Below are 24,668 nucleotides of genomic sequence, written 5' to 3'. Positions count from 1 at the left end.
TCCAAATATTTTGCAAATAATATTTTAGACAGACATCATCAAAATTAAACAATATGATTAACATTTCCTTTTTTGGGTATAGTTAGTTTAGGAAGTCTCCTAATTCTATATAATTCTATGTAATGCCTATAATTTAATAGAGTTGATGTTTTATAAAAAGTTGAGAGCTTTGAAACTTCTTTATGAATTTTGTGATGCAATCAAACTCTAGATGTGATGCCTATGGAATCTAGGTGTGATGCATAGATCTATTTTCTTCTCTTCTTTCTTTTTTCTTTTCTATTACAATTTACTATTCTCGGATTACTATTCACAGCCCTCTAAAAGTGTACTTTTCCACCTTAACTTTATCCAATCACCCCCAAATCAACCCTACTCCCTTTCCCATTTAACCCCTGAAATCCTAAATTACTCATTGTTTAGGCCATCAAATAACCTCTGTTTTGAAAATCCAATGTTGTCCCTATTTGTCCTATATCAGAATGACAAGTAAGTTTCAGTCATTTGATCCCATAAACATTCATTGTTATTTCACTAGCAATAATATAGAATTGTTTCTTGTTTCTTATGTAATTATAATATATAAACTTTTCATTCTCATTACCATACTGCTGATGCCTATGGTATACCTTTTTGTTAAAAACTATAGCGAATTTTTATATGTTTCCTTGGCTAAATGAAAGGCCACAAGGTTCTATTATGGAGAATATGGCGATGTTTCAAACAAACCTGTTTTTCTTTGTTTTTGAATTATTGAACTCACATGATATGTTTGATGTGCCCTATCATAATTGACCATATGATTAAATTTAAAGCAAGCAAGGATTGGCCTATGAAATTTAGGAATTGAAATTTGATCATTATGTTTGTTGATAATAACTAAATGTCAATTGATGAAACTTACCTCAAATATCTTATTATACAAGTTCATTTATAAAAATATTTTTGGTACTTATAATAGCTTAGTTGGCGTTGTGACAATGCATTGAGGAAGTGGAATTTTGAATTTATAATTGTTTCATGTTTGGTAAGTATGATTTCTCTGTGTTTCTCTTTCTTAGGTTTTTGTAATTGGCAATCCCACTTGACAAAACTCCTATTGGTTGTAACTTTATTCGCTCTTTTGTTTCAGTAAGGATGTGAGTGTTTAGATGCGAATCCAACCCAAATTGTGCCTAGGTAGAGAAGTTTGTGATCTTGAACCTTTCATATTTGCCATTTCGCTGACTATGTATAGGTATCAAGCTGTTTGATCGCTTGAGTGGTCATTTGTGTGCTCGAGTAGTGAATAGGAGCATCCAGTATCTCTGCCAGCAAACTAAACTTCTAGGAAGCAAGTTTTACCGCTCGAGTGGTGAATGTTGCGCTCGAGCTATCAGCCTATATGTTTTCGCCTTTACTCACGCGCACTTGAGTGTTGAAGTGTGCGTTTAAGCTGTCTTCCTGAATTTATTTATTATAAAGTGCGTCGTTTGTTATTTTTAGGGTTGAAGCCGTCCAAATTTTGAGAAAGCAGAGCTACCAAGGTTTTCTATATTGGAAGGTATCTTTATAAGTGTTTCGTTGATGATTTGAGAGTAATCGGTAGATCTGCGAGTTTCATATTGGTATCATCAAGGGGTTTATCTTTAATCTTTTATTCACAAAAGAGAGAGGTGTTCTTTAGTGGATTCCAAGGAACTTGGGCCTAAAGCTTTGGGGGATTTCGGAGTGGCTTATCGTCGTGGATTCGACATTAACGTTGTGGATTCAACGTTGGGCAAGACAATTCCATGGAAAAGAAGGTGGTGGAAGAGACACATCAGGTTCGGTTCATTTTGGGCGTGGATTCGCTAGGTAATTGAGGGTACACATATGTAATTCTCTTTTAGCTTCAAAGTAAATTGTTTTATGGTTTTGGCTTGTGATTTTTTATCACAATTGGAAGCGCTCTAATTGTAGTTTTTTCAAAGTTAAATCATTTTGCGATTTGTTATTGATTGTTTGATTGGGATTATAATTCATTATTTAAAATTGAAACATAATCACGAATCAATATCTCGGGGGCTTTTAGTTTTTTCACTCTTTAAGTAATATCTTCTTACCAAAATGCATATTTGGTATGAACTTTTTAGAAGATTGTAGAATTTTAAACATCTTTATCTAGTGAATTGGTGACTTGCTGTTTTTTTTTTTTTCTTGTTTGCTATGTGTTGATATCATGGATGTTTGACACAATCTTTGTTAATATTTTTTGCGAAACTGTTGATTTAGCAAATGCTTTAGTGATAATATTGAATTTTTCCTTTCTTGTATTATTTGTTTTGTCACAAGTTTTCTTTTCTGTTATAGTTGATGCCTGCTTATACTAGGGGTTCTGTTGGAGGATCTGATGGGGGCTCTCAATTATTTATGGCTTCTCGGCACACATCAATGTTAGATAGTCCTCAAGAATAAGATATTACTAGATATAGATGTCATCCCTTTGCTATAGCTCATTATGGTGAGCTAATTCTGTGTATGGCTCTACTGCTTTGAGTAGTGGTTAACAAGAGGGTTGATTTTGCTTTGATTATTGTCTATTTGAAAACTAAGAAGAAAGCTAACAGTTGTCTATTTGAAAACTATGTTGTCAACGATTACTGTTTATTTGGTTAAGAGGATGTTAAATTGTTGTTATTCCCTTGATTTTTCTTTTTGTAGTTATAGAGTTTACTTGTTTTATAACTTGTGATTAGGTTGATAAGTTTTCCAAAAAAAGAGATTTGGTAATTTTCTTTTTTTCTTCAATGGGTTTTTCTCTGTTTACATTCTTAGCCCCCTTTTTTTGTGTGTGTGTGTTAGTTTTTACTTTTTCTTGGCTTGTGAACCTAACTGATCTTTTGGTTTTAATTGGTTTTGAAGCAGGTGATGACTAATTGGAGTTTTAGGACTATATGCAAGAAGTTTCTACAAGGATTTTATATGGTGTGAATACAAGAAATCTGCTTACAAGTTAATTAGGTCTTATCTAAATGTCTAAAAAGGTTGACTCAACTTACTACATATATAAATATATAAGAATAGTTTCTTTATTTCATCACCCTCTGTCCCCCCCCCCCCTCTTCCCAATCTTCTTCCATTTTGAGCCTAAAACAATGGATTATGTAGTTTCAAGACAATATTGGGTTTTGTAGGAATAATGGTCGCCCTATGATTTTTTTATTTTATTTTTCAAATGATCTTTTTTTTTTTTTTCTTTTTTTTTTTGGGTGAGAATTTTCAAATGACTTTTTGTTTTGGTGGAATACTAGAATTTTCTTTTTAAACCAAAAGGCTAAAATTGGTATGCTAAGGGTTTGGAAGTTCCCCCTCCCCCCCCCCCCCAAAAAAAAAAAAAAAAAAAAAGTGGCGTTTCTTGAAAGCGCCACTAACGCTGTGTTTGGTTGAGAGATTTGGGAAGGGATTTTGAAAGGGAAATGGAAAATGTGTGTGAAATTATGTGAAATATAGATATATTTTATTCACATTTCACATACCTTTTCCATTTTCCCTTCCAAATCTCTCCTCAAATCCTTCAACCATATATAGCATAAGTGTTGGATATGACATCATTAGTTAACAGAGACGGAAAGAAGGTGACGGGCGTTACAATATTAGGATATAGTAACTTTTTTCATAATTGTCGTTGGAAGATATTATTGATGTTTTGAAACGCCGTAAGCTTAATGTAGCAGCCGTATTTGTGATGTAATTTAGAAATGTCGCATCTTCTTATGGCGGTGTTTTTTCAGACCTAAGGCGGTGTTTTTGAAACGCCACTAAGAGCATGATTTCCTGCAGTGATACCACAGTTATACTATGTCATGCCCCAATTTTCTAGCCCAAATGATAATACAACAATCATGGCTCTTTCAAGGAAAACCGAATATAAATCTCCAAACTTACATTACATGATACAATAGTTCTTCATGCAACAATGCGTTAATCCAACAACAAGTAAAAAAACAAATAAATACCCACAAGGGTTTACAAGTTTTCAAGGCTTGAGTCGGGTTACACAAAACGGTTATTCAAACCCACACACATACAGCCCTTGGCTTACACACAAAGTCATAGGAAAATGAGAGTCTCATACTCTCAACACACATTTCCTCGCCTTTAGTTAGGTGGCATCACCGAAGCGGCTCCTTGATTGGTTCGTGAAATCTGAACTGAATGAGCCTGATGGTGGCTTTGAGTCTGCCTTGACCCTAATGCGCCAGATGCGCCTCCTAATTATGGGCAAGTCCTCTTCATATGCCCCGACTGGCCACATTGGAAACAACTAATCCCATGTCCCTTATTCTGAGGTTGACTCTGAGATTGATTAGGTGGTGGTAACATCAACTGCCCTCCTCCCTTCTGTGGGCATGCAAAGGCTTTGTGACCCAGTTGGCCACACTTGAAACAAGAAAAGCCACTCGGTGTACTCTTTCCTGAGCCCGCACTAGGCAGAGGAAAAGTAGATCAAGATTGCTGTGGTTTGGACTGGGATGAAAAGGTGCTCCTGCTCCTCATATTCTGCTTATAGTCTTCTTGTGGTTCCTGGCCCCTGAACCTCGAACCCCGAAGTCTCTCTTCCTCGACTTGAACAGTAATCTCCACCTACGCTGCCACCTCTTCATGATGGGCGTAGTTCCTAATCATGTTTCCGGCAATCTTAAACAAGATTTTAGTTCTCAAATTCTTTTCAAACTTGATGCAACAACGCTCTTCCGTTGCCACCAACTCCGGTGCAAACCAGGACAAACTAAAAAAGACCGTTTCAAACTCAGCCACGACATGTTAAGTTGTTTGAGGTCTTGAAACTCTTGCCTCAATCTCTCCCTAGCAATGGAAGGTAAGTACTTATCTTGGAAAGCAACCACGAAGGCTTCCCACGTTGGCTCCACTCTACCGTTGGCATACTTCCACCATTGACCTACATCTCCCTTAAGATAGTAGCTCGCTAAAGTCACCCTTAGCTCGCTATCATCAATGTGAAGCTTCTCAAATGTCTTCACCATTTGCTCGAGCCACTCATCTACTTTCTTGGGCTCGGGGGCTTAGCCTGCAAAAACTCCCTAGTAAGAAAACTCGCCCTTGACTCTATAGTGTTCTCTTGGGTTTGATTCTCTGCTCTCAACAAATTCATAGACTCCCTCAAAGCTCCTGCCATTTCCTGGGCTAGAGCTCCCAATGCGGTTTGACCCGCTTGTTCCACTTGTTCGGCCATATTAGCTTGGCCTGACTCTTCTTCTTGCACTGAAACCTCATGGACCGGTACCTCATGTACACCTTGGCGGGCCCTACCACGTCTCCCGCTTCTACCACCACGGGTTTGACCTCTTCCTGACATCCTATAAAGGACAATAGAAATAATTTAGCACACTAACCCATATGTGCTCGTAACTTGTCTCGCACGTTCGATCGCAACAATGCTATACTTTTCTCTACCATATAGACAATGTAATTTCACTCCACATAAGCACTTACTCATGCAAACACATACAGATTATTCTTTCATGATGAAATTCGTCCCACGAAAAATCAAGAATTCTTAGTAGAACGAGTATTGATCAAGTACCCTTCTAAAAAAACTTCAAGGAATGTAACAGGCACAAGCAACATCTCAAAAGTCCAATCCTATACCCATATAGTGACATAAGCATGTTATCACACAATCACAAAATGCATAACATCTTCCTATTATGCAACCTATCATGCAACATGAACCCATTGTGGTTAAACAACCACTTCCCACGAGCTCCAAGTATTCAAACCTGGTAGCTCTAATACCAAGTTGTCACGCCCCAATTTTCTAGCCCAAATGATAATACAACAATCATGGCTCTTTCAAGGAAAACCGCATATAAATCTCCAAACTTACATTACATGATACAATAGTTCTTCATGCAACAATACGTTAATCCAACAACAAGTAAATAAACAAATAAATACCCCCAAGGGTTTACAAGTTTCCAAGGCTTGAGTCTGGTTACACAAAACGGTTATTCAAACTCACACACATACAGCCCTTGGCTTACACACAGAGTCATAACAGAATGAGAGTCTCGTACTCTCAACACACATTTCCTCGCCTTTTGTTAGGCGGCATCACCACATCTTTTCCTGCACAAAAATCCCATAGGGTGAGCATAAAGCCTAATAGGAAATCCTTAACAAAGTATATACATTTTATACAAGTCTCAAGAGATGAAATGCACATGCCATGCTATGCTCTTTTGAAAGAAAATCACATCTTCATCTTTGAAAACCCTCATTCTCAATGATGTCATGCAATTTCAATTCTTCAAAACTTAACAATTCATTTTAAGAGCGGTAAATGCGACTCTGGTAATCCCTAGGTTGGTGTCTGCAAGTAGACTATATAAGTACTACCGATTTGTCATTTTTACCGGTATTAACCGAAAGGCTCGACACCTATAATCTGTCATTTTTACCAGTATTAACTGGAAGGCTCGACACCCATTCAATTTCATCTACACCACCTGTCAAGACTTACCACTGTATTTACCCCAAAACCAATTCATGGAAACTTGTTTCTCAACATTCTTTTCTCAATACAAGTTTTCAAATCAACTTTCAAAGCTTAATGTAATCAAATGAATTGATATGCCAATAACACAAGATGAATATAAATACTTTTATTCGAATTCATCATCCAAGAAATAACAAAATTCCTTTTTCTCAAGTATCCTCAACAATTAGTCATTTCAAGACTATTTCAACATTTTGAACAATAATTTCCAAAATGAACAATAATTCTCATATTCACTGAAATTCATCATTTATATTAATATAAATAAGAAATTTTCCGAACATCCATTTATTTTGATACACAAAATAAATATAACAATATCATTCACGAATTTTCAATCTCTAAATAAAATCCCCAAATTCCAAGTTTTCTCACCAAAACTATACAACTCAAATCTTTTGAAAGAAAACTTTCCAAAATCATCTTTTCTTCAATCAACAAAGATCAAAACCCATAAGATCATTTTAAAAGAGCAAGAGACAAACCCACTTTCAAAATCGCTCAACTTCTTGAATCAACAATCAATTTTCAAAGCTATCGAAATATGATTTCGAAAATCATATAGATCTTGCAAATATATATATATATATATATATAACTCTAAGAAAATCCCTATCTCAAGTTTTGAAGAAGAAATGAGATGAAACCCCAAAAATCAACAGTGTCCAAACTCGATCTTCATTGCACATAACGAAGCCCTCGAGAAGTTAACCAACGTTGATGAAGAAACTATGGCAGAACTCTAATGGATCTTGAGAAATCAAGGTTTTGATCCAATTTGGTGTAGGAAAATTTAGAGAGAAGGAAGAGGAAAGGGTTTTTAGAGAGAGAGAGACCTAACAAGAGTGAGATATACTCAGCTTAAAGAGAAGAAAAGACTAAAATTTCAGACTCACCTGCCACTGCACGTGTGGCGCTTCTCTCACACTTGCACCCCCGCATCTGCATTTATTGCAGTAGCTAAACAAGCCCTCCCATGTTTTCTGCATGTGCGGCTTAAGCAACTTCGAATGCATATTGTATTTTTGCTTCGGGGGCGTTGCCCCCTGGACCCCTGTGAGCTAACCGGGCAGCTCGATCCCTGACCTGCCTAGTCGAAGTGGCAAAACATGAAAGAAGGATCGAAACTGGGATCGCTACATACTATCTCTTTAGCAAAACCAAATTGTTGAAGTTTTCATTCTCTACGAGTATTAACAAAATGTTTCAATTGTTTGAGGTCATCAAACCATCCTGTCTCACTATCCCAAAAATTGTTTTAAGTCTTTCCTTTGAAATATAGAGAGTTTCAGTGAGTACTTTCTAATAATATAAATTGGAGTCCATGCCATATAACAGGAACAACACAAGACAGAACCTGCCAATACACGATGAGCCTGCCTGTACTCTCAAACTTCGCTAAGTTAACCATACACTATATGCTCAATTAAAGAGCTCTCTTACTAGAGACAACACACAAATTAAATGACCATATATTATTTTTTAGTGAACAACGTGCACAATAGAACAACTATAGCAGAGCAATAAAAGCAAGCGTAACTAATAAAAGAAAATTGAGATGGACATGAAGGCTCGTCAACTTTAACAACTCCTTCAAGCATCTAGGTGACCTTCCTCATTGTAGGCCTCAGAGATGGATCTTCTTGGATACACCAAATGGTAACCATTAGAAATCTCTCTAGCCTCTTCCAGTCGTTTAACGCTTTCATATCGCTTTCAACCAAAGTATCCAATTTTCCTTCCTGAAAGTAGTCACAAGCCCAACAAGTCAGAATTACTTTCTCTTCTTCACCAACCTCCAAATCACTGAAGCATTTTCGACAAGAAATGATCTCCAGTAGCAACACACCATAGCTATAGACATCAACCTTTGCAATAATTAGATTGCTGTTGAACCACTCCGTAACAACATACCCTTTTGTCCCTCTAATAGCAGCAGGATTGGTCTTACTCTGATTCAACATCAGAAGTTTAGCTAACCTAAAGTCAGAAATCCGAGCATTGTAATAATCATCCAGAAGTATGTTCAGAGGCTTTATATCACAATGGATGATCTGGGTACTACATTCTTCTTGCAGGTACACAAGTCCTCTGGTAATCCCCAATGCAATTTGGGTCATTTGGTTCCAACTTGGTTTCTTTTCCCCAAAGAGAAAGCTTACTAAAGTCCCATTGCTCATGAACTCGTACACTAAGCCTTCGTTTGGCATAGAAGGTTTTTAGGCTTTTTGGCTAAAATAATCACAAAAAATAAAATAGGCTTTTTAGCAAAATAAAACAAAATGTCACATCTAAACCATAATTATTTCATTTTTTTTTCACAAAAGTCAAAAAAGTCAAAAAAATCTATCCCAAACGAGACTTTTTAGCCCAAGACTATAGTCAAAAAGTCAAAAAAACTATAAAGCCAACCCATATCCCAAACGAAGCCTAACACCCGATGTTGTCCTTCATCACAAAATCCGAGCAGTCGGACCAGATTCATGTGATATGTCTACCCAATTACATTTACTTCAGTTTTGAATTCCTTCTCTTATTCGTAAGTAAAACAACAAAGATTAGTCTCCATAGCACTGTGATTGCCATGATGACTTTTTATGATTTTCTTGTGGTAGATGAGGAAAAAGCCCAAGCAAATAGCACCAATCAACATAGAGCTACCCAATAGAACTGATCCAACGAGAATTAACGTCCCCTGGTTCTTCTTTGTTTTTGGAATCGGAGGAGAAGGAAGAGTTTGCGGAGGAATCAGAGGAGGCTGTAATAGAGGAAGATCTCTTTTCCTAAACTTCATGAAAGCTTGACCATTAACAACACAGTCCTCTCTCCCAGTTGAAAGTGGCAGCTTCTTCTTCCAGCAACTATCTCCTCTCAAATGGCAACAGGCCAAAAACAGTCATTGATGCAAGACCTTTTGCACTACGCTTCAGTCACAGGTACCAACTGTTCATATTCAGATGTTGGCCAATCAGTATCGATTAGTATCTCAAAACCGTAGATATCTTCCGTAGAATTGATGTCATTTTCTAAACAGCTTTGTGCGAAATTTGGCTTGCAGCTTCTATACGTATTGATTGGATCAGGTAAGGAATACCCTGGCGGGCATTTGCAATATGGCCTCTCATAATCATTGAGTCTGCAAATGCTGTTAAACCCACAAGTCCCGCTGCCTTCGGTTCCATGAATATCAACACATATATTATCAGGCTTTGACCAAATATAAGTCCACTTCGTACCGCTATTGAAACTCTTAGGATGATAATATTGGGTGAAAATGCCATCAAAATTAAGAGTTGCTCTGTGATAATATTCAGTAGCTGGGAATAATATACCTTGTGGTGTGAGATTGATTCTTTGATTATTCCTTCTCAATATGTACATGGATCCTGTGTCGTTGAAGATCACTTGGTAACCAGAATTGGATGCATTGGAAGGATCATAAGCATCATAAGCAAAATTGGTAGTGATGTCTCTAGTATTAAGGACAAGATTCCCATCCTGGAACAAACAGAATTGAAACCTTCCCTTCGAGAAATTGGTCTCCGAAAGGCAAGAAAATATTACCCCACCGGAGTCCATAATCTGTGTAGGCAGCATGGTATCAGTTGGATTTTTGAAACTCTCCCATAGATTGACAGAATCACTGTGCACAAGTACAAAGTTGCCAGTGTCATTCATAAAACCATAAGCAACATTGTTGAGAATAGGTTTAGACTTCGACAATTCTTTGCCTTCAAGGTCATTGAGCACTAGTCCTCTGCCAACAGTTAGGCCTAGTTCAGATCCAATTGAGACAGGGACACCGTCATAACCATACCAGACATTGGTTTGGTCTGGTATTTGGTAATACCATATGGAAAGCAGGAAGAGATTATTTTCCTCAAGTGGTTTAAACCCAAATGTAAAAACACCAGAGGGTGACAGCCATAGGGTGTCGTTGTAATTTGCAGTGATAGATGTACCCACAGCCACGGTACCCTTAGTCTGAGCAACAATAGAAAATGGCAGGAGGAAGAGTAACAAGAAGAGGAAGAGTAGATGATGAGGTAGAGCACAAGCCATTGATTGATAGATCAAGCTCGATTTGGGTAGATGGGAGTGAATGAATAAAAAAACAAAGACCAAAAGTGTTCTTTTAGGCAAAGGAAAAGACTTTAAAGTCAATATGTACCTTTCAGCAAAGACTTCTATATCCATAGCATAATTTCAAAGGTATCCCTCCCGTCTACTTGGTCTTTGGTCACCATTCTTTAATATTATTACCCCAAAGAAAGGGGTAATAATTGTCATAATGTTGGACTTATTTACACCTGATACGCACAATACAAAAAGTCCATAAAATAAATTATCGATATTTATCATAATGTTCGACTTATTTTCGGGTGATGCTATGGTACATTTAGATGTACCATACATTTAGTTATGAACTTATATGATTTTGTATCATAACCAATACCATATTAGTCATAACTACCATCATATTAACTCATAACTTAGTTATATTCAATTATTTACTTATACCATATTACTTCATAACCAGGTCATAACTAAGTTATTTAAATAATTTGACTCTCAAATTAGGCAACCGGTGTAACCAGTTACCAAACAGAGCAAAGTAGCAGAGTAGTCCAAGAAGTCAGTTGGCCTCCCTCTCTGGCTCATGCTCTTGCTCTTGCTCTTCTCTTCTCCTCCCTCCTCTCTTCCACCATAGCCAAAGCTTCAGCCATTGCCGAAGACCACCAGCCCCATCAGCATCGGGGCCACCATTCTCTCAGTGTAGACATCTTTCTTCATAACCTCTCACTCTCTTGACGTCAAGAACTAGAGTTTCTTCCATTCTAATCGAATATTTTCAAGAGATATTTTCTGTAGCTCAGGTTTGTTTCTAACTCTAAACTTCATTTACATTAGGGCTTTTGATTTGAAAACCCTAACCCTTATTGAATATCTGATGTTAAGTTTGGTTCTCAATGAAAATTAACATCTATATCCAATAGCTGTGCCACTTTGATTTCAGAACTGAAGAATGAATATCTTATATTAATTTTTATTTTATCAGCTTTTTCCTCTGAAAAAGTTCAAAATTTGTAATCCAACTATTGGCTCTTTCTCTATCTCTCTTTGATTGTATCTAGAATCAGCAATGTCATCCCAAATCATCCTCTGTTATACCTTTCATAGCATAAACAAATAGTTAAAATAATGATAATGAACCCGCCTTTCGACAACTAGTCTAACTGGACATAAGAAATTTCACATTAACAAACAATATATGTCGGATATGCATGACATGTGCCGAAACATCCAACTCATATTTTCAAATTTTGTTTCCCAAACAAATTCTCTGTTCTTATGAGAAATAACATAGGAATAGATTCATCAAACAGAAAATTTTGATTAATTTCTTTTTGGAAGATTTACGATCAATTTGGCTCACTCAACGAAAATCAAAGTAAAATTATTAATTGCGCAATTCTAAAATTATTACTCCCTCAAATGAGTTTACAGTGCAAATTGTAACTGTTACTCCCACAAATGGGTTTTATAAAGTAACTTCCATATAACCTAAAATTTTGCATATCATAGTATTGTTTTCATTTTCAAAGTTTTGTAATTGTTTTATGTTTTCATTATTTTTTTAATCAGCAGTTTTATATGTGCTTGATTTCATGAAGTAGTACATATATTTATGTATTTAATTATTTGTGTTTTATATGGTCTTTGAAGAATTTCTTCAATTGCTACTAAATTAATCAGTTGAACATTTGCTTTTCAAGTGTTTCTCTATTCAATATCCATCATACTTGTAGAGCTTGGAAGGCTCAGCTTAATTAATTGGAGTTGAGTGAGTTGATCAAAGTGAGATTGGCTTTGTTGTTCAAGTATAATATGAAGCAAGTTGATTACTCTGTTATGGACTTGGTGTATAGACTGAAATCTATTAAGGATTGTGCTGGGTTATGGCATCTTGAATGGAAGCATTCTTATTGTGGAGTGCTTGTATAGCTTTGATGTGGGTGTAGGCTTGGTTCTTAGTTTTTCTTTGTTTGCTGAATTGGGCTGGATATGGTGCACTCATTGTCCAACCCATTAATCATAAGTTTGACCACTCCTATGTGACAAGGTCAGTTAAAATTATATGCATTTTTGCATATGAATAACAAAATAATCATTAACATATCAATTGTATAGACTTGCCGGGGCAAGTGTTCCATTAATCGAAGGAAATTTTAGTTGGTCTATAAAAGAAATTATATGATACAGTAATTTATGATCAAATCACAACCATAGTTTTATGTGCATATATATATATATGAAGACCCATGTGGTTTGCTGTTATCTTCACAGTCCAGCCTTTGTAAGGCTATCACTAATCCTTGTAATTGTATTTTTTTTCCATTGTTTTGAGTGAAAATTTAGTTGAAACCTTGATTTGGTGGGGAGCACTATAATCTGTTACTCATGATTTTTTGCTTCATCCTTGATTTATAGAAGTTTGATGTAAGTATTGGAGCTCATTGTTGCATATGATTGGTTAAGACACCACTAGGGTCTATCATATGTGGGAGACAACATGGGAATAGTCATTTGTGATTGGTTGAACCTGGTGGCACCATCCACACCCACTAACTTCTACGTTTTAAAACCATTTTTTCATTAATTGTGAATTGATAAATGATTGGAGATGCCCCAAGTTATTTTGAACATGTGGGGAGTAGAGCCCGCTTCATTGAAAGGGCACTTTTAACTGCATCTTTAGTGTTAGTCTGTTAGGTATGTGAAATGAAATATTGTGTGCATTTTTGTTTTTATCGAGTGCCTGTTCAAACTGTATCAACATGTCCCTTGTGCATTGCATTTTCATTTTTTTTCTTACTGGGATTTGGGATGTCCCTTTCAGACCTTACATCGTTTCATCTCACATATTATTTTTAAATTTTGTAGCTTCCCTGGAAAAGCTGCTGGTGTGAGAATAGCCGGCCAAGGTGCTCCAATAGAAGCTGCTCCAGCCAAGAAGGTTTGTATCAAAATCCTTTTTAGTTGTTTATTTGCGTGATCCTATTTTCTATACAGAGGGCACACATTCATATTTGGACTTTTTAAATACTTGTGTGACTATATGCAATTATGATCTTGCCATAATGTCGTTATTATAACTTAAAATAAGATGCTGACCTAGTGGTATTGTGAATTCATCGTCATTCCAATATTATGCTCGATGAGAGTTCTATGGCCCATCTTATTCCAATATTATTTTGTGCAATGGCGAGAACTACTTACTGCGTTGGTCTTCTGTTGAATTCGGTTCAGTTTGACCCTTTAACTTTGTTGAGCATTAGAGAATTGGTGTATAATTTAACATTTAAGTGGAGTGTTTGACTAAGGTGTACAATTTACTAGAGTAATAGATAAAGAGTGGTGGATTAAGGTGTAATATACATACACACACATATCTTAAGTAAGTTTCTCACTTCACATCTTTTCTTGATACACATATATCGCGAGGATGTTTCTCAGTCCGCATCTTTTCTAGATAGATAGATGAGGCTTTGTTGCCCTTATTAAGGTTCTCCTTGCCTCCAGCTCAACCTAGAAATTTTGGGCCCTATTCATAGTTAACCATAGCTAGTTTCAGAAATCCCCTGTGGCAATCTATATTTATTTTTTTCCTTTGGGAGTTTGCATGTGTAACTATTGATGCCTACATGTTTTGCCCATTGATTAGTGGCACTTGTTATTGTTTACAACCCTAAAGGTTTTGCGCTATTCCAAAATGCATCTTGTCGCCTTGGTCAGCGGCAGAATCTAATTGTTTTTTGTGGCTAGTTTTGATGGACAGTATTCATGTGCATATGTTATTACTAGTGGTGAGTGCAAATGCATGTGCTTCCAATTTTAAATATAAAATTTTGGATGGTTATATGATTGAGGGGCAATTTGATGAATGAGAAAAACCGTTTTTTAATAGTTTTTTGGCAATTTGATGAATGAAAAAATTGTTCGCAAGTTATTGACAGTTAAAGGGCATTCTTGGAAAAGAACAAAAACGTGACAGCGTTTACACCAAATGTAATAGAATAGCTTAGTTTTGTACAGTTTAATGGGAACAGTACCAACTAGCAACTGCCACTTATCATTGATGAAAGAATTCTTTCTATTTCTATGTGCTTTGTAAATTTGTGGGGTCACAATTGGAGAAAAATTATTTAGATTTTGGGTATGTGTTAATTTGTTAACTTGTTTGTAGCTGTTGGGTTACATTTGCCACTTGATGAATAGGGCCACACGATTTTTTAAAATCAAAAAGAAAAATGGAAAGTGTTCAATTGGAACATGAAAAACATGACTAGATTGGCGCTAGTTACTCTTCGGGGCAGAGGGGAAGAAAGGAGATTGTTTTAATTTGTATTTTGAGAATTATAAGTTGTTTTGTGCCTGTTGAATATGATATGTTGAGTAATATCAGCTTGGGGTGGATGATGATAAATTTAAATCTGTTATCTTCTGTAAAATTCACTGGGGTTGTGGTTGGAATTTCTGTCCCAAAATTAGTTTTTTCTTTTATTTCTCTTCTCAATGCAAACTTAGTGGCAATCAAGCAATGAAAGTGTGTTATGTCTACGATATTTGGTTTTCCATCTTTTGAGCAACATTCCCTGCAGTCCTTGGTTGAATCGTTCTGCCCATGTCAAGCCTTGTAATGATTTTCTATTTGTAGCTATTATGTTTTTTCATTTGGATGCTGACCACTATACAGGAAAATATATGCTCAATAAGTTTTCTTGTTGATTAGAGTGCAATAGCATTACTGGAAGATATTGTTGATCTCATCCGTGCTTAGAGATATTTTGTTATCCTTATTGCTGATACCAAAAAAAAAAAGGGAGTGGAATAAGCACTGGAAATGAGTCTAAGTCGATGTGATTGTTTTGTCAAGTAGTTTTTTAAATCTTCAGAACCATATCAGATTCTATTGCCAGCATTAACTCTTGTTTGTGATTGAACTACGTTTTTTCCTACTTCAGAAAAGATGTAGAAATCCACAGCACTTTGCTATTATTAATATTTTATTTCATGACAATAAAGACATAACCCCCAAGGCATCAAATGCTGCTGTGGCAGTGGCACTAACCATGTATATGAAATTTTCTCTGGTTTTTCCACACTTTTGTCTATGCTTTGAAGTCTTTCGTGTGTAGGGCTATGAGAGAGAAGTTTCAGAGGCTGCAAATGGTGTCTCAGATGAACTAAAGATTGAGAGAATTATACGGTTATCATGGGCTCTTGTTCATTCCAAAGAACCAGAAGACATGCAGCATGGGATAACTATGCTTGAAGATCAGAACCAATAAATTCAGTACTAAATAATTTTTCTTTACAGCAAGGAGTATATAGTTCTCATACAATTGTGATTTCAATCTTGTTTAATTATTCCACTTATTCCATTTAACATCCTCTTGTTGTTTACACTTTTATTTTACTCTCTTTGCCACCAATCTTCACTGTAACTATCACCTCACCCTGATCTTGTATGTGCATGCATGTGCATTGTTGTGTCTCTTTTTGTATTTTTTAACTTGATTTGTTTCTTTATTCATGGAAAAATGGAGAAAAAAAGGAACTTAACAGCCAGTGCACTTGCAAAAAGTTGCATGTTGTATACACATTTTTGGATGATTAGTTTAGGGGCCTGTAGACACCTCATTTTTGACCGTCCTCAAGACTTGGACGTCACCGTTTGAACACTCGGTGATTATCCATGTTTGTGTTCGTTTGGAGTTCCCAGAGGTCTCGGCTCGCGCGCCTTGCCTCAGGATCTCCGAACTTGACTGTTTAGTGTCTGGTTTTACACCAAACACTTGTGTTTTGCCTTGGAAGGGCAGGGAATGCCTTGTGAGGCATCCCCACACACCACTGGGAGTGGCTAGAGGCCACCGGCTGGTTTTTGCTGCCACCGGCAATGTATATTGCCGGCCGGCACTATTTGTTGCCGGTCAGCACTATTTTCTGCCGGTCGGCACTCTTTTTTGCCAAAATGGCATTTTTGGCCGGCCGATTACTGTGCATCTACTTTTGCAGATATTTTAAGACAGCTGTCTTGCTTTTGGCTCCCCTCCATACACGTGTATGGAGGGATTTCTCTCTTGGAAGCTTGTCTTGTAAGCTTTACAAGACAATAAGCTTCTATAAAGAGAAGCCTTGTCTCTAGACACTTGGTTAGAGACTTGAGATATTTTGGAGAGCTTAGACATCCATTGTTAAGCTCTGGTTTTAGGGTTAGGGTTAGATACACATCCTATCTCTCTTTCCCTCTCTTTTGTGCTCTAGGTGTTTTGTGTCTTACTATTGCACATAAATACCTAGTGTTTCACCTTCCTCATGAAACTAAGGTTCTAAGAGCTTGTTCTTGAGGTTCTTGACTGGTTTGGAGCCTAAGGAAGCAACAAGGTCACCATTGTTGAAGAGGTCTCCAAGGGTAAGAATCTTGACTTTATATTCCCCATTTTTGCATTGATTTTCTACCTATCTTAGAGCTATTTTCGTGCTTATTGTATAACACAAAAAAGTTCTGTTTTTAGACCCTCTTGATTGTTTATTAAGGGTGTTTTTTGGTTTGGGGGTTCTTGACCCCTCTTAGGCCTTGAAAGGCCTCATTTTGTGCTATTTTGTGCTAGTTTTGGGACTTTGGTGTTTGGGCCTCTTCACCACTGAAATCTTGAGGGATTTCAGTGGTGGAGATGGTGCCTTGAAGTCTCCAAAAGGAGAGGGCCATCCCCTCTCCTTGTTGTCCTTGAAAAGGGCATGTTTTGGCCTCTAAAGGGAGCCTATGTTTGAGTGTGTATTTGAGCATGTGTAGACTGTTTTTCATGCTTATATTTCCATAATATAACATGATTTTAAATTGGTTTTGGTACTCCATGCATGCTTAGCATAGTTGCCATGTAATGCCTTGTGATCCCTTAACATGTCTTAGGTTGTGTGCCTTTGTTTCTAGCATGTTTTAGGCTTACATTTGTGAAGATTTTGTGCTTATCTTGACATGTTGTAGGCCTGTCCATAAGTGTTTGGGTTGATTTTAGCATGCTTAGTATAGCCCCTTTGCATTCCGGCTTGTTGGCCTTAAGTATGTGCATGTATAGCATGACATTTTTGCATTGGTTTGGTGATTTGGGACCATCCACCATGTCATTTCAGACCTTATTGCATGCTTGTAAGCTTGCATTTGATGTCCCTTTAATGCCTTGTAAGGTTGTCATCTCATGCTCCATGTTTTGGTGATTATGTATCCCTTTGTTTTTGAGCCACTTAGGTGTCATCTAAGTGATCCTTAAGCCTTGTTTTAACATGCTAAAAATCTGTTTTTAGTTGTTTAATGCATGCCATGATTGTTGTGCTAAATGTGCTTCAAAGCTTCATGACTTGCCTTAAGTGTTTGGACCATGCTTGCATGCATTTGCTTATCTTGTTTAACATGATTTGGCATCATTTTATAGCATGATTTTAGAGCTCATGTTGCATACTAATTGTCCATGAAATCTCTTTTGTTTTCGAGTGTGCTTGAATGTTGCTAGCTTAATGCTTAAGACTTAGACCATAACATGTGCATGTGTGCATGCGTGTTTAGCCTCCATGTTTGGGCATTTGGCCTACTGTTTTGGGCCTTATTAGAGCTGCCTAAATCTTGTATAAGTCCATCTTTGCATCCACTTGCATGGCCCCATGTTTGCTTGTATGCTTGCATAAGTTTGTTGCCATGTCATGTTGCATCCTTAGCTTGCATGCCTAGGTTGCATTGCATCTTGCATGCATGCCTTGTTCCTTGACTTGATGATAGGAATTGGGCCTTAGTTTGTTTGTTTGGTTTGCATTTAATTTGGCATGAAAATTGCATACTTGACTCTTTGGGCCATCATGCATGGAAATGCATGATTGGTGGTCCGAGAATCGAGACACATGCCCCTTTGAGTCACAAACATGATAAGGGACATGAATGGTGCATATATGCCTTGAATTGTGCTGCCATGCTTTGCCTTGCCCTCTGTTGCTGTCAATTGCAAGTTCTGCAGGCATTCCTTGCCGACCGGCAGTATATATTGCCGACCGGCAGTAAACAAGCAGCCGATGGATTCATCTTGTGCCGGTGACTACACCACACTGCCGGTGGCAATTCTACTCAGCCGATGGTACTCCTCAATGTCCAGAGAAGCAGTCCTGAGGTTTTGACAACCTCCAGAGGAGTGAAGGAAGGAAAACAGAGGCAGCCCATGCATGGCGGCGCATTTCCCGAGGCGATTTACTGTTTTCTTAGCTTAAGTTAATTTGCTTAGTTGATTAGGCAATTTGTAATACTTAATTAGCTTGCGTAGTTAATTAATTTGTATTATTTATTTGGTCCCTCCGAGTGAAGGCAAATCTGTAATAAGTGTGGGTGAGTGTGTGTATGTCTTCCAATCCCCACTTCTTTCTTCCCTTTTATTTACCTGCTTATGATGGTAGATTAGGGCATTTTTTGAAATTAGCATACCTTATGCTATGCATGCGTGCATTCATGCATTTGTATTGCAGGCATTAGGCTCGGTACATCATGCTAACTGCATTTGTGCTTCAATTCTAATTTGAATACGTGCATCGATTAATCGTATTTCACATGCCATATTTAGGGTTAGCCGAGCCTACCTAGATTGTATTTTTACATGTGATGCATTAGCCATTTTTAACATGAACTAGGACATGCATGTTTGCTAACTAGTTTATTGTTTTGGCACGGAGTACTATGTAAGTATTTTAATGCTTTAGCATATCGCATGCGTGTGAATGCTACCATAACAGTATGTTTACCATGTGGCTAGATGCTTATGTGTTGAACTGTTTGAATGCCTGTGGGTGGAGGTTGGATTGTTTGAGTTGGAAAAACTCGTTGAAATCCGTATTTTAGCCTACTTACGAGTAGCAAATTCCAAAGCGCTTTTCAAAACCGAACGGATATGCAATGCTTATTTCCAAATTAGACAAACTAGTCTATACTTGTTTACTGCGCGCATAACATAGACAAACTAGTCTGTATCTGGCAAAGCAGTCCATGTTTGGCACTACTTTTTCAAAAATTTGTTTCTCAAAACGATTTGCCAGATTTGGACTCTTTGGTTCAAGATTAGGAACCGCGACAACAAAATCGCGAGTCCGAACTATAGTAGTGAAGGCCCCCCTCGCGGGGCGCGTCTACAGTTTCTGGCGACTCTGCTGGGGACTTTAGAGAGCTTGACTCGAACTCGTGATATCTTGCTTTGATTTCACTTATATGTTTCTTTGCATTGCATGTGCATTGGTGCGCCTAGGACACCGTGTTTGCCATCCGCCATTCCTGAACGGTTTGCCAGAGGCTTGTCTTGTCAAGGCATGACCATAAGGCTGACCAGCTATGGGCTTTGACAGTATGGGAACACAAACCCCGGTTTTACCGGGGCGTCCTTTTTGACTATTCGACCTAGTGCATATTCGGATCCATAGTGACCATTCCAAGTTAGGACAGGTTGCTTACCCGATGTTAGGTTGTTTGAGAACCGCTGTGTGCGTAGTGAAACCCTAGCTCCTGACAAAATAGGACAGGGAAACCCTATCCCAACATAGGGGTGTTTTGGTTCTCTTTACTTGCTATGTGCTTCTAGAATGTATTTCTACAGGGAAAGTACATGTCAGTTTGCAAGTTTGAGTATCAGACCTGAGGACACTAGTATCAGTATCAGTTATGAGAATCAGTTATCCGCGGGTATCAGGGTTCAGTTTTCGGGAACAGTGATTTCTGGGAACAGTGATCAGTAGTAGGGTATAGTTGTTTGGCTACACCCGTGTTTGATCAGTTTGGGCTGAAATGTTGTCTGTTTTTCCTTTCAATTCAGAGAGTCGGAGAGTTGATACAGAATAGCCAGTGTCTCCCCTTGTTGAGGCAGGACTTATGGCGACACAGAATACAGAAGAGATCGTGGTTATGACAACTGCATTGGATCAAGGGATCGCTCTACAAAGTGAGACCAACTTGGATATGCCATATCCGCCCAAGTCGCCCGTTGTGCACCCAGTCTGGGCCCCCCAGTTGTATCAGGCTCGTGAGCCCACCACCTTTGAGCTAATGGGGATGATAGGTGATCTCCAGAGGTCTGTGGCGGATTTCGCCTACGAAATGTCAGCTTCGCCCCCAGCGGCACCGTATGCCGGGAATTTCATACCACAGGAGCCCCCGCTGCTGGGGCGGATTGTGATAGAGCTCAGCCAGCCAGAGGTGGCTTCCAGCTACAGCCACGACATGTCAACAACAACCGGGCTTCGCTCTGAAGTAGCAACCCAAACCCTTGACCAGGCTGAGGCCGGAGGAAAAGATAAAATGAAGGCAGATGCCGATTCTATTGAACAACTGTTGTGGGCAGTCGAGGCTTTGAAAGCCGGGGGGATGAACAAGCAACAGATATCCGCAGTCGTGGCAAAGACTGTGGAGGACGCTTTCCCCACTCCATCGAGGGTAGTTCAAGCCAGTCAGAAAATCGGGATAGGCCCCGTCATGCCAAGGCAGTTCCTCCTATTCCCGCCCCTGCACCCGGGAAAGATCAGAAAGCTAAGGTGGCGCCTGCCGACCCTTTCGCCTGTACAGCTAGTAAGGGCACTCAAAAGTACCTGCCCCGAGGGTGCAGGACCTTTCATGCTCTCTACATGCCTTTGTCCAAGGCACTTCAGATCCTTGCCGAGAAAGGGCACCTTAAACCCTTGGAGCCTCGGCCTCTCCCAAAAAATCTCCCTGTAACGCATGATGCTGCTCAGTACTGCGCGTACCACCAGCAGACAGGCCATGCTACCGACAATTGCTTCCGCCTCCGTCATGAGGTGCAAGATTTGATTGATAACGAGGTTATCCTCCCGCCCACCTCAGCCAAGTCCGTTACCACTCAGCTATTGGACTTTGAGGACACAGATACTGCAAGTATGTAATCAGAAGATGAACCACCTGCGGGCGGCATCTGGATGTGTTTTGAATTTGGCGTCTGGCACGCATTTTTGAGTGGCTGTGAACGCTAACTTTGTAAATCTTGGCTTGGGTATCGAGTTAGTCTTTTGTTTTGAGTCTGTCTCGTTGTCTTGAGTCAGTCTTTTTGCTTAAGGGTCTGTCTTGTTGTATCGAGTCAGTCCCATTTGTATATAACACCAGGTGATTCTGGGGTTGTTGCCTCGAACACCGTTTTGTCTTGTAATTACCTGTTTTGGTTTTTGAGTCTGTTTCTGCCAAGGGGCCAGTTGCACCAACAAATCTGAATGAAACAGCTGTTGCTATCTCACTTTCATGCTTGCTTTCAGTTCAAGTGCCAGAGAATTTGAATGGGCTGACAGTACATCTCGCCTGCTCTCCCGCGCGCCAAGCTCATTGCATTAACCTAAGTTTTTCAAAAAAAAAAAAACCTTTTGAGCACTGCGGTGATAAAAACAAAGAGGAAAGAATTCCTCGAGTTTTGCAAAATTTTGATCATTTTGAGAGAAAGAGAGGCGTGCTAAGCCTTTTAATGAATGAAATCATGCTTGTCGGCGTGAGTACTGAGAAGGATCCTGGCTTGATCCAGATTGGTTCCACACTATCTTCGGCGCGAGCGATTTGTCGCTTTCTTAAAAACTTTCAAAAACAAATGTTTTACGCGGCCTTGTGAAGACCTGTGTGGAACCGCTCTTGAGATTGCGCAGCCTAGGATCGCTCTCAGCCTCAAGATTCAACCCGTTCGTTTTCAAACTTTGAACCCATTCAGAACGTTCAGAAAGTTCAACAGTCAAACGACATGTAAGGCCTGTATGGCCAGATCAGAAGCAGCCCTCGAGCAGGAGGCATCAAAGCCGAATCAAAACGAGTAGATCTCACCAGAAGAAGCTCGTAGAGCAACCATGATGGATTCTTCCGCAAATCATTGCAACAGCCGTTCTCCTAGACACAGAGAGGCTTCAATTTCAGGAACCATTTGGCATGGACTTGCTACACTTTTACCCTTTGAGAGGCTCGCTGGGCTGAAAACCCGGAAGGGTGACCCAGGCAAAAGTTAGAGCAAGAGAAAAATACAAAAAAAAAACAAAAAAAACATGCAAAAGAAAAGAAAAAGGAAGAAAACAAAAATGCAAAAAAAAAAAGAAGAGAAAAAGAAATGAAAAAAATTGAAAAGAAAAGAAGAACAAAGCTCGCAAGGTCGAAAACCCGCAACGGGCGCCTTGGCAAAAATTAGAGCCTAAAAAGGAGAGGATAATACCCGAGTGTACCTTAACCGGAACTACGTGAGGCTTGATTCCCATGTTTGGGATGCGTAGGCAACTTCATCATGAAGTCCAGCCCCCAACGCTGTCATAGCGTCTCAATCCATGCAATGGTTTCGACTCCATCCCAAAGTCTAGTCGCCAACACTTCTAAGGCGACTGTGTCCATATATTTGTTATGACCGTCTTCGTCATCGCCATGTCCAAGAGCTCGACCACCGCCAATGAAGATTGTCTGCGGACTGCTGCGGCATCATCCAAACAAGGGGCAACTTTCCGTTGCCACGAGCCGTCGTGAGCCGCCATTCAAACTAGGGGAAACTTTTCATTGCCTCCCGCCCCCTTCAAACCTGGGGCAATTTTCCATTGCCTCCGATCCGAGGTGCGCATCTCAAAGAGTAAGTTCCACGCCCGTTGAGCATTGACTGTTTGCAAAATAGTTTTTGAAAATTTTTACTAAGGTTGACTATTTTCTCGAAAACTATTCCATTTTGCAAAATTGGGCCATTGTCTTGGACTCAAAAAGGAAAATTTTCAGTGCTTACTGCCTGACTTGCACGGTTTTCAAATCAAAAATCGAACAAGTACGTTAAGCTGACTCTCATTTTGATCAAACTTGCTTTAGTAGAAAACCAAAACGAAAAGAATGGTTAAAATGATGAACTAGGGGCACAGTTGAGCTGGGCGTTCTGTCTCTCCCCCCCTGTCATCGACGTACTTGCCAGAAGAGCGCTCTGCCCGCCAGAAGAAATAGCCGTGAGCTAACGGCATTGGGCATGAACCCGCAACTTCCTATTCATTCATTAAACACCCCGGGGAGGGATAAAAATGAGAGAATGAAGAATGGAGAGGTGTAAGTTGAGAGAAAAGTGTGGAAAAGGGTCTTGAGAGAAAAACCAAGCTTGAGTGCCAGAGTGATGTGAGAATCACAAATCAGAAAGGGTGGGAAACAATACCCAGAGAAACTGGCTCCTCGTGATCAGAAATCCCCCGTCTTCATTTACGCGTCTGTGTGTCGTGTCTCTTTGATTTGGCGGTCTCATCTTTTGGTTTTAGTCTTTCCCGAGCGTGTCTCGTTATGTTTAGGTCGTGTACCTCTTTGTTTGAGTCCTCCCTGCTGTATTCAGTTGTAGGCTCGATACCCCGGTTTGAGAAACCCTTATTTAAGTTCAAAAATCGTTTATGCTCAGGATGCTGTGCCATTCCCTACATTTGGGCGAACCGAAAGAAGGAAGGGAAAATTTGGGGCGTCTGAGCATGTTTCAACCCTAGCTGGTTTCACCTTTGAAGGCCGTCTTGTCAGATTGGGCTGTTTTGTTTAAAGTTTGCTGTGTGCAGGATGAACCGAATGCTGTGTTATGGGCTGTATGCAGATTAATCCCCAGTAGAGCAAGGGCTGTGTGTCCAGAATCAGGCAGTGGGCTGCTTGGGTTATTTTGGCTATTTAGTTATCTGATTATTACAGTGCAAGTGTTCAATTTTCAGACAACCGATCAATTTCATTTACATCGAGGTGTAACATGATGGAATGCGATGCAATACATAAGATATGTAAATGTAACACTTTTTAAGCAAAAATTTGTTCATTTCATAATTTTTCTCGAGTACAAAGTTTTGAGGAAAACAAAATCTGCCTGTGACAGTACAAGGTAATCTAACTACCAAAGAAAAGAGGAAAAGTACAAGAAAGAAGAAAAATAACAAAAATCTGCATCTGTGTCGAGCACTCCAAGGGCCGTCAGTCTGTCCTGATCCTCTTCCTGGACAAGGGTCCAGGAGCATCATCAACATCGTCGTCAGAGCCCGAGCTAGAACCGCCTCCGGTCTCCTCCTCTGATGACTCGGACTCCGC

General features: G+C 39.1%; 1 protein-coding gene, 1 non-coding gene and 1 pseudogene across 2 annotated transcripts; 1 reads left to right on the top strand and 2 right to left on the bottom strand.

Annotated features, from left to right (window-relative positions):
- Positions 1-5,023: 5,023 nt before the first annotated feature.
- Positions 5,024-9,274, bottom strand: LOC145807898 (G-type lectin S-receptor-like serine/threonine-protein kinase LECRK2; annotated as a pseudogene).
- Positions 9,275-9,434: 160 nt separating this feature from the next.
- LOC145807377 (G-type lectin S-receptor-like serine/threonine-protein kinase LECRK3) lies at positions 9,435-10,628 on the bottom strand. Its single transcript, XM_082905396.1, has one exon. It carries the CDS (start codon positions 10,601-10,603, stop codon positions 9,461-9,463), a length of 1,143 nt encoding a protein of 380 aa, XP_082761522.1. The 5' UTR covers positions 10,604-10,628; the 3' UTR covers positions 9,435-9,460.
- A 563-nt stretch (positions 10,629-11,191) lies between these two features.
- Positions 11,192-15,874, top strand: LOC114262192 (uncharacterized). The gene is made up of 3 exons (XR_014350550.1): positions 11,192-11,418; positions 13,487-13,559; positions 15,742-15,874. It is a non-coding gene; the product is annotated as an uncharacterized LOC114262192 (transcript).
- The last annotated feature ends 8,794 nt before the right edge of the window (positions 15,875-24,668 follow it).

Source organism: Camellia sinensis, chromosome 14 (genome assembly GCF_055761805.1).
Source record: "Camellia sinensis isolate YWXY chromosome 14, ASM5576180v1, whole genome shotgun sequence".
In the NCBI taxonomy this organism is placed as follows: Eukaryota; Viridiplantae; Streptophyta; class Magnoliopsida; order Ericales; family Theaceae; genus Camellia; species Camellia sinensis.
Note: the sequence above shows the minus strand (reverse complement) of the source record. Positions and strands in the feature narration are given on the sequence as shown.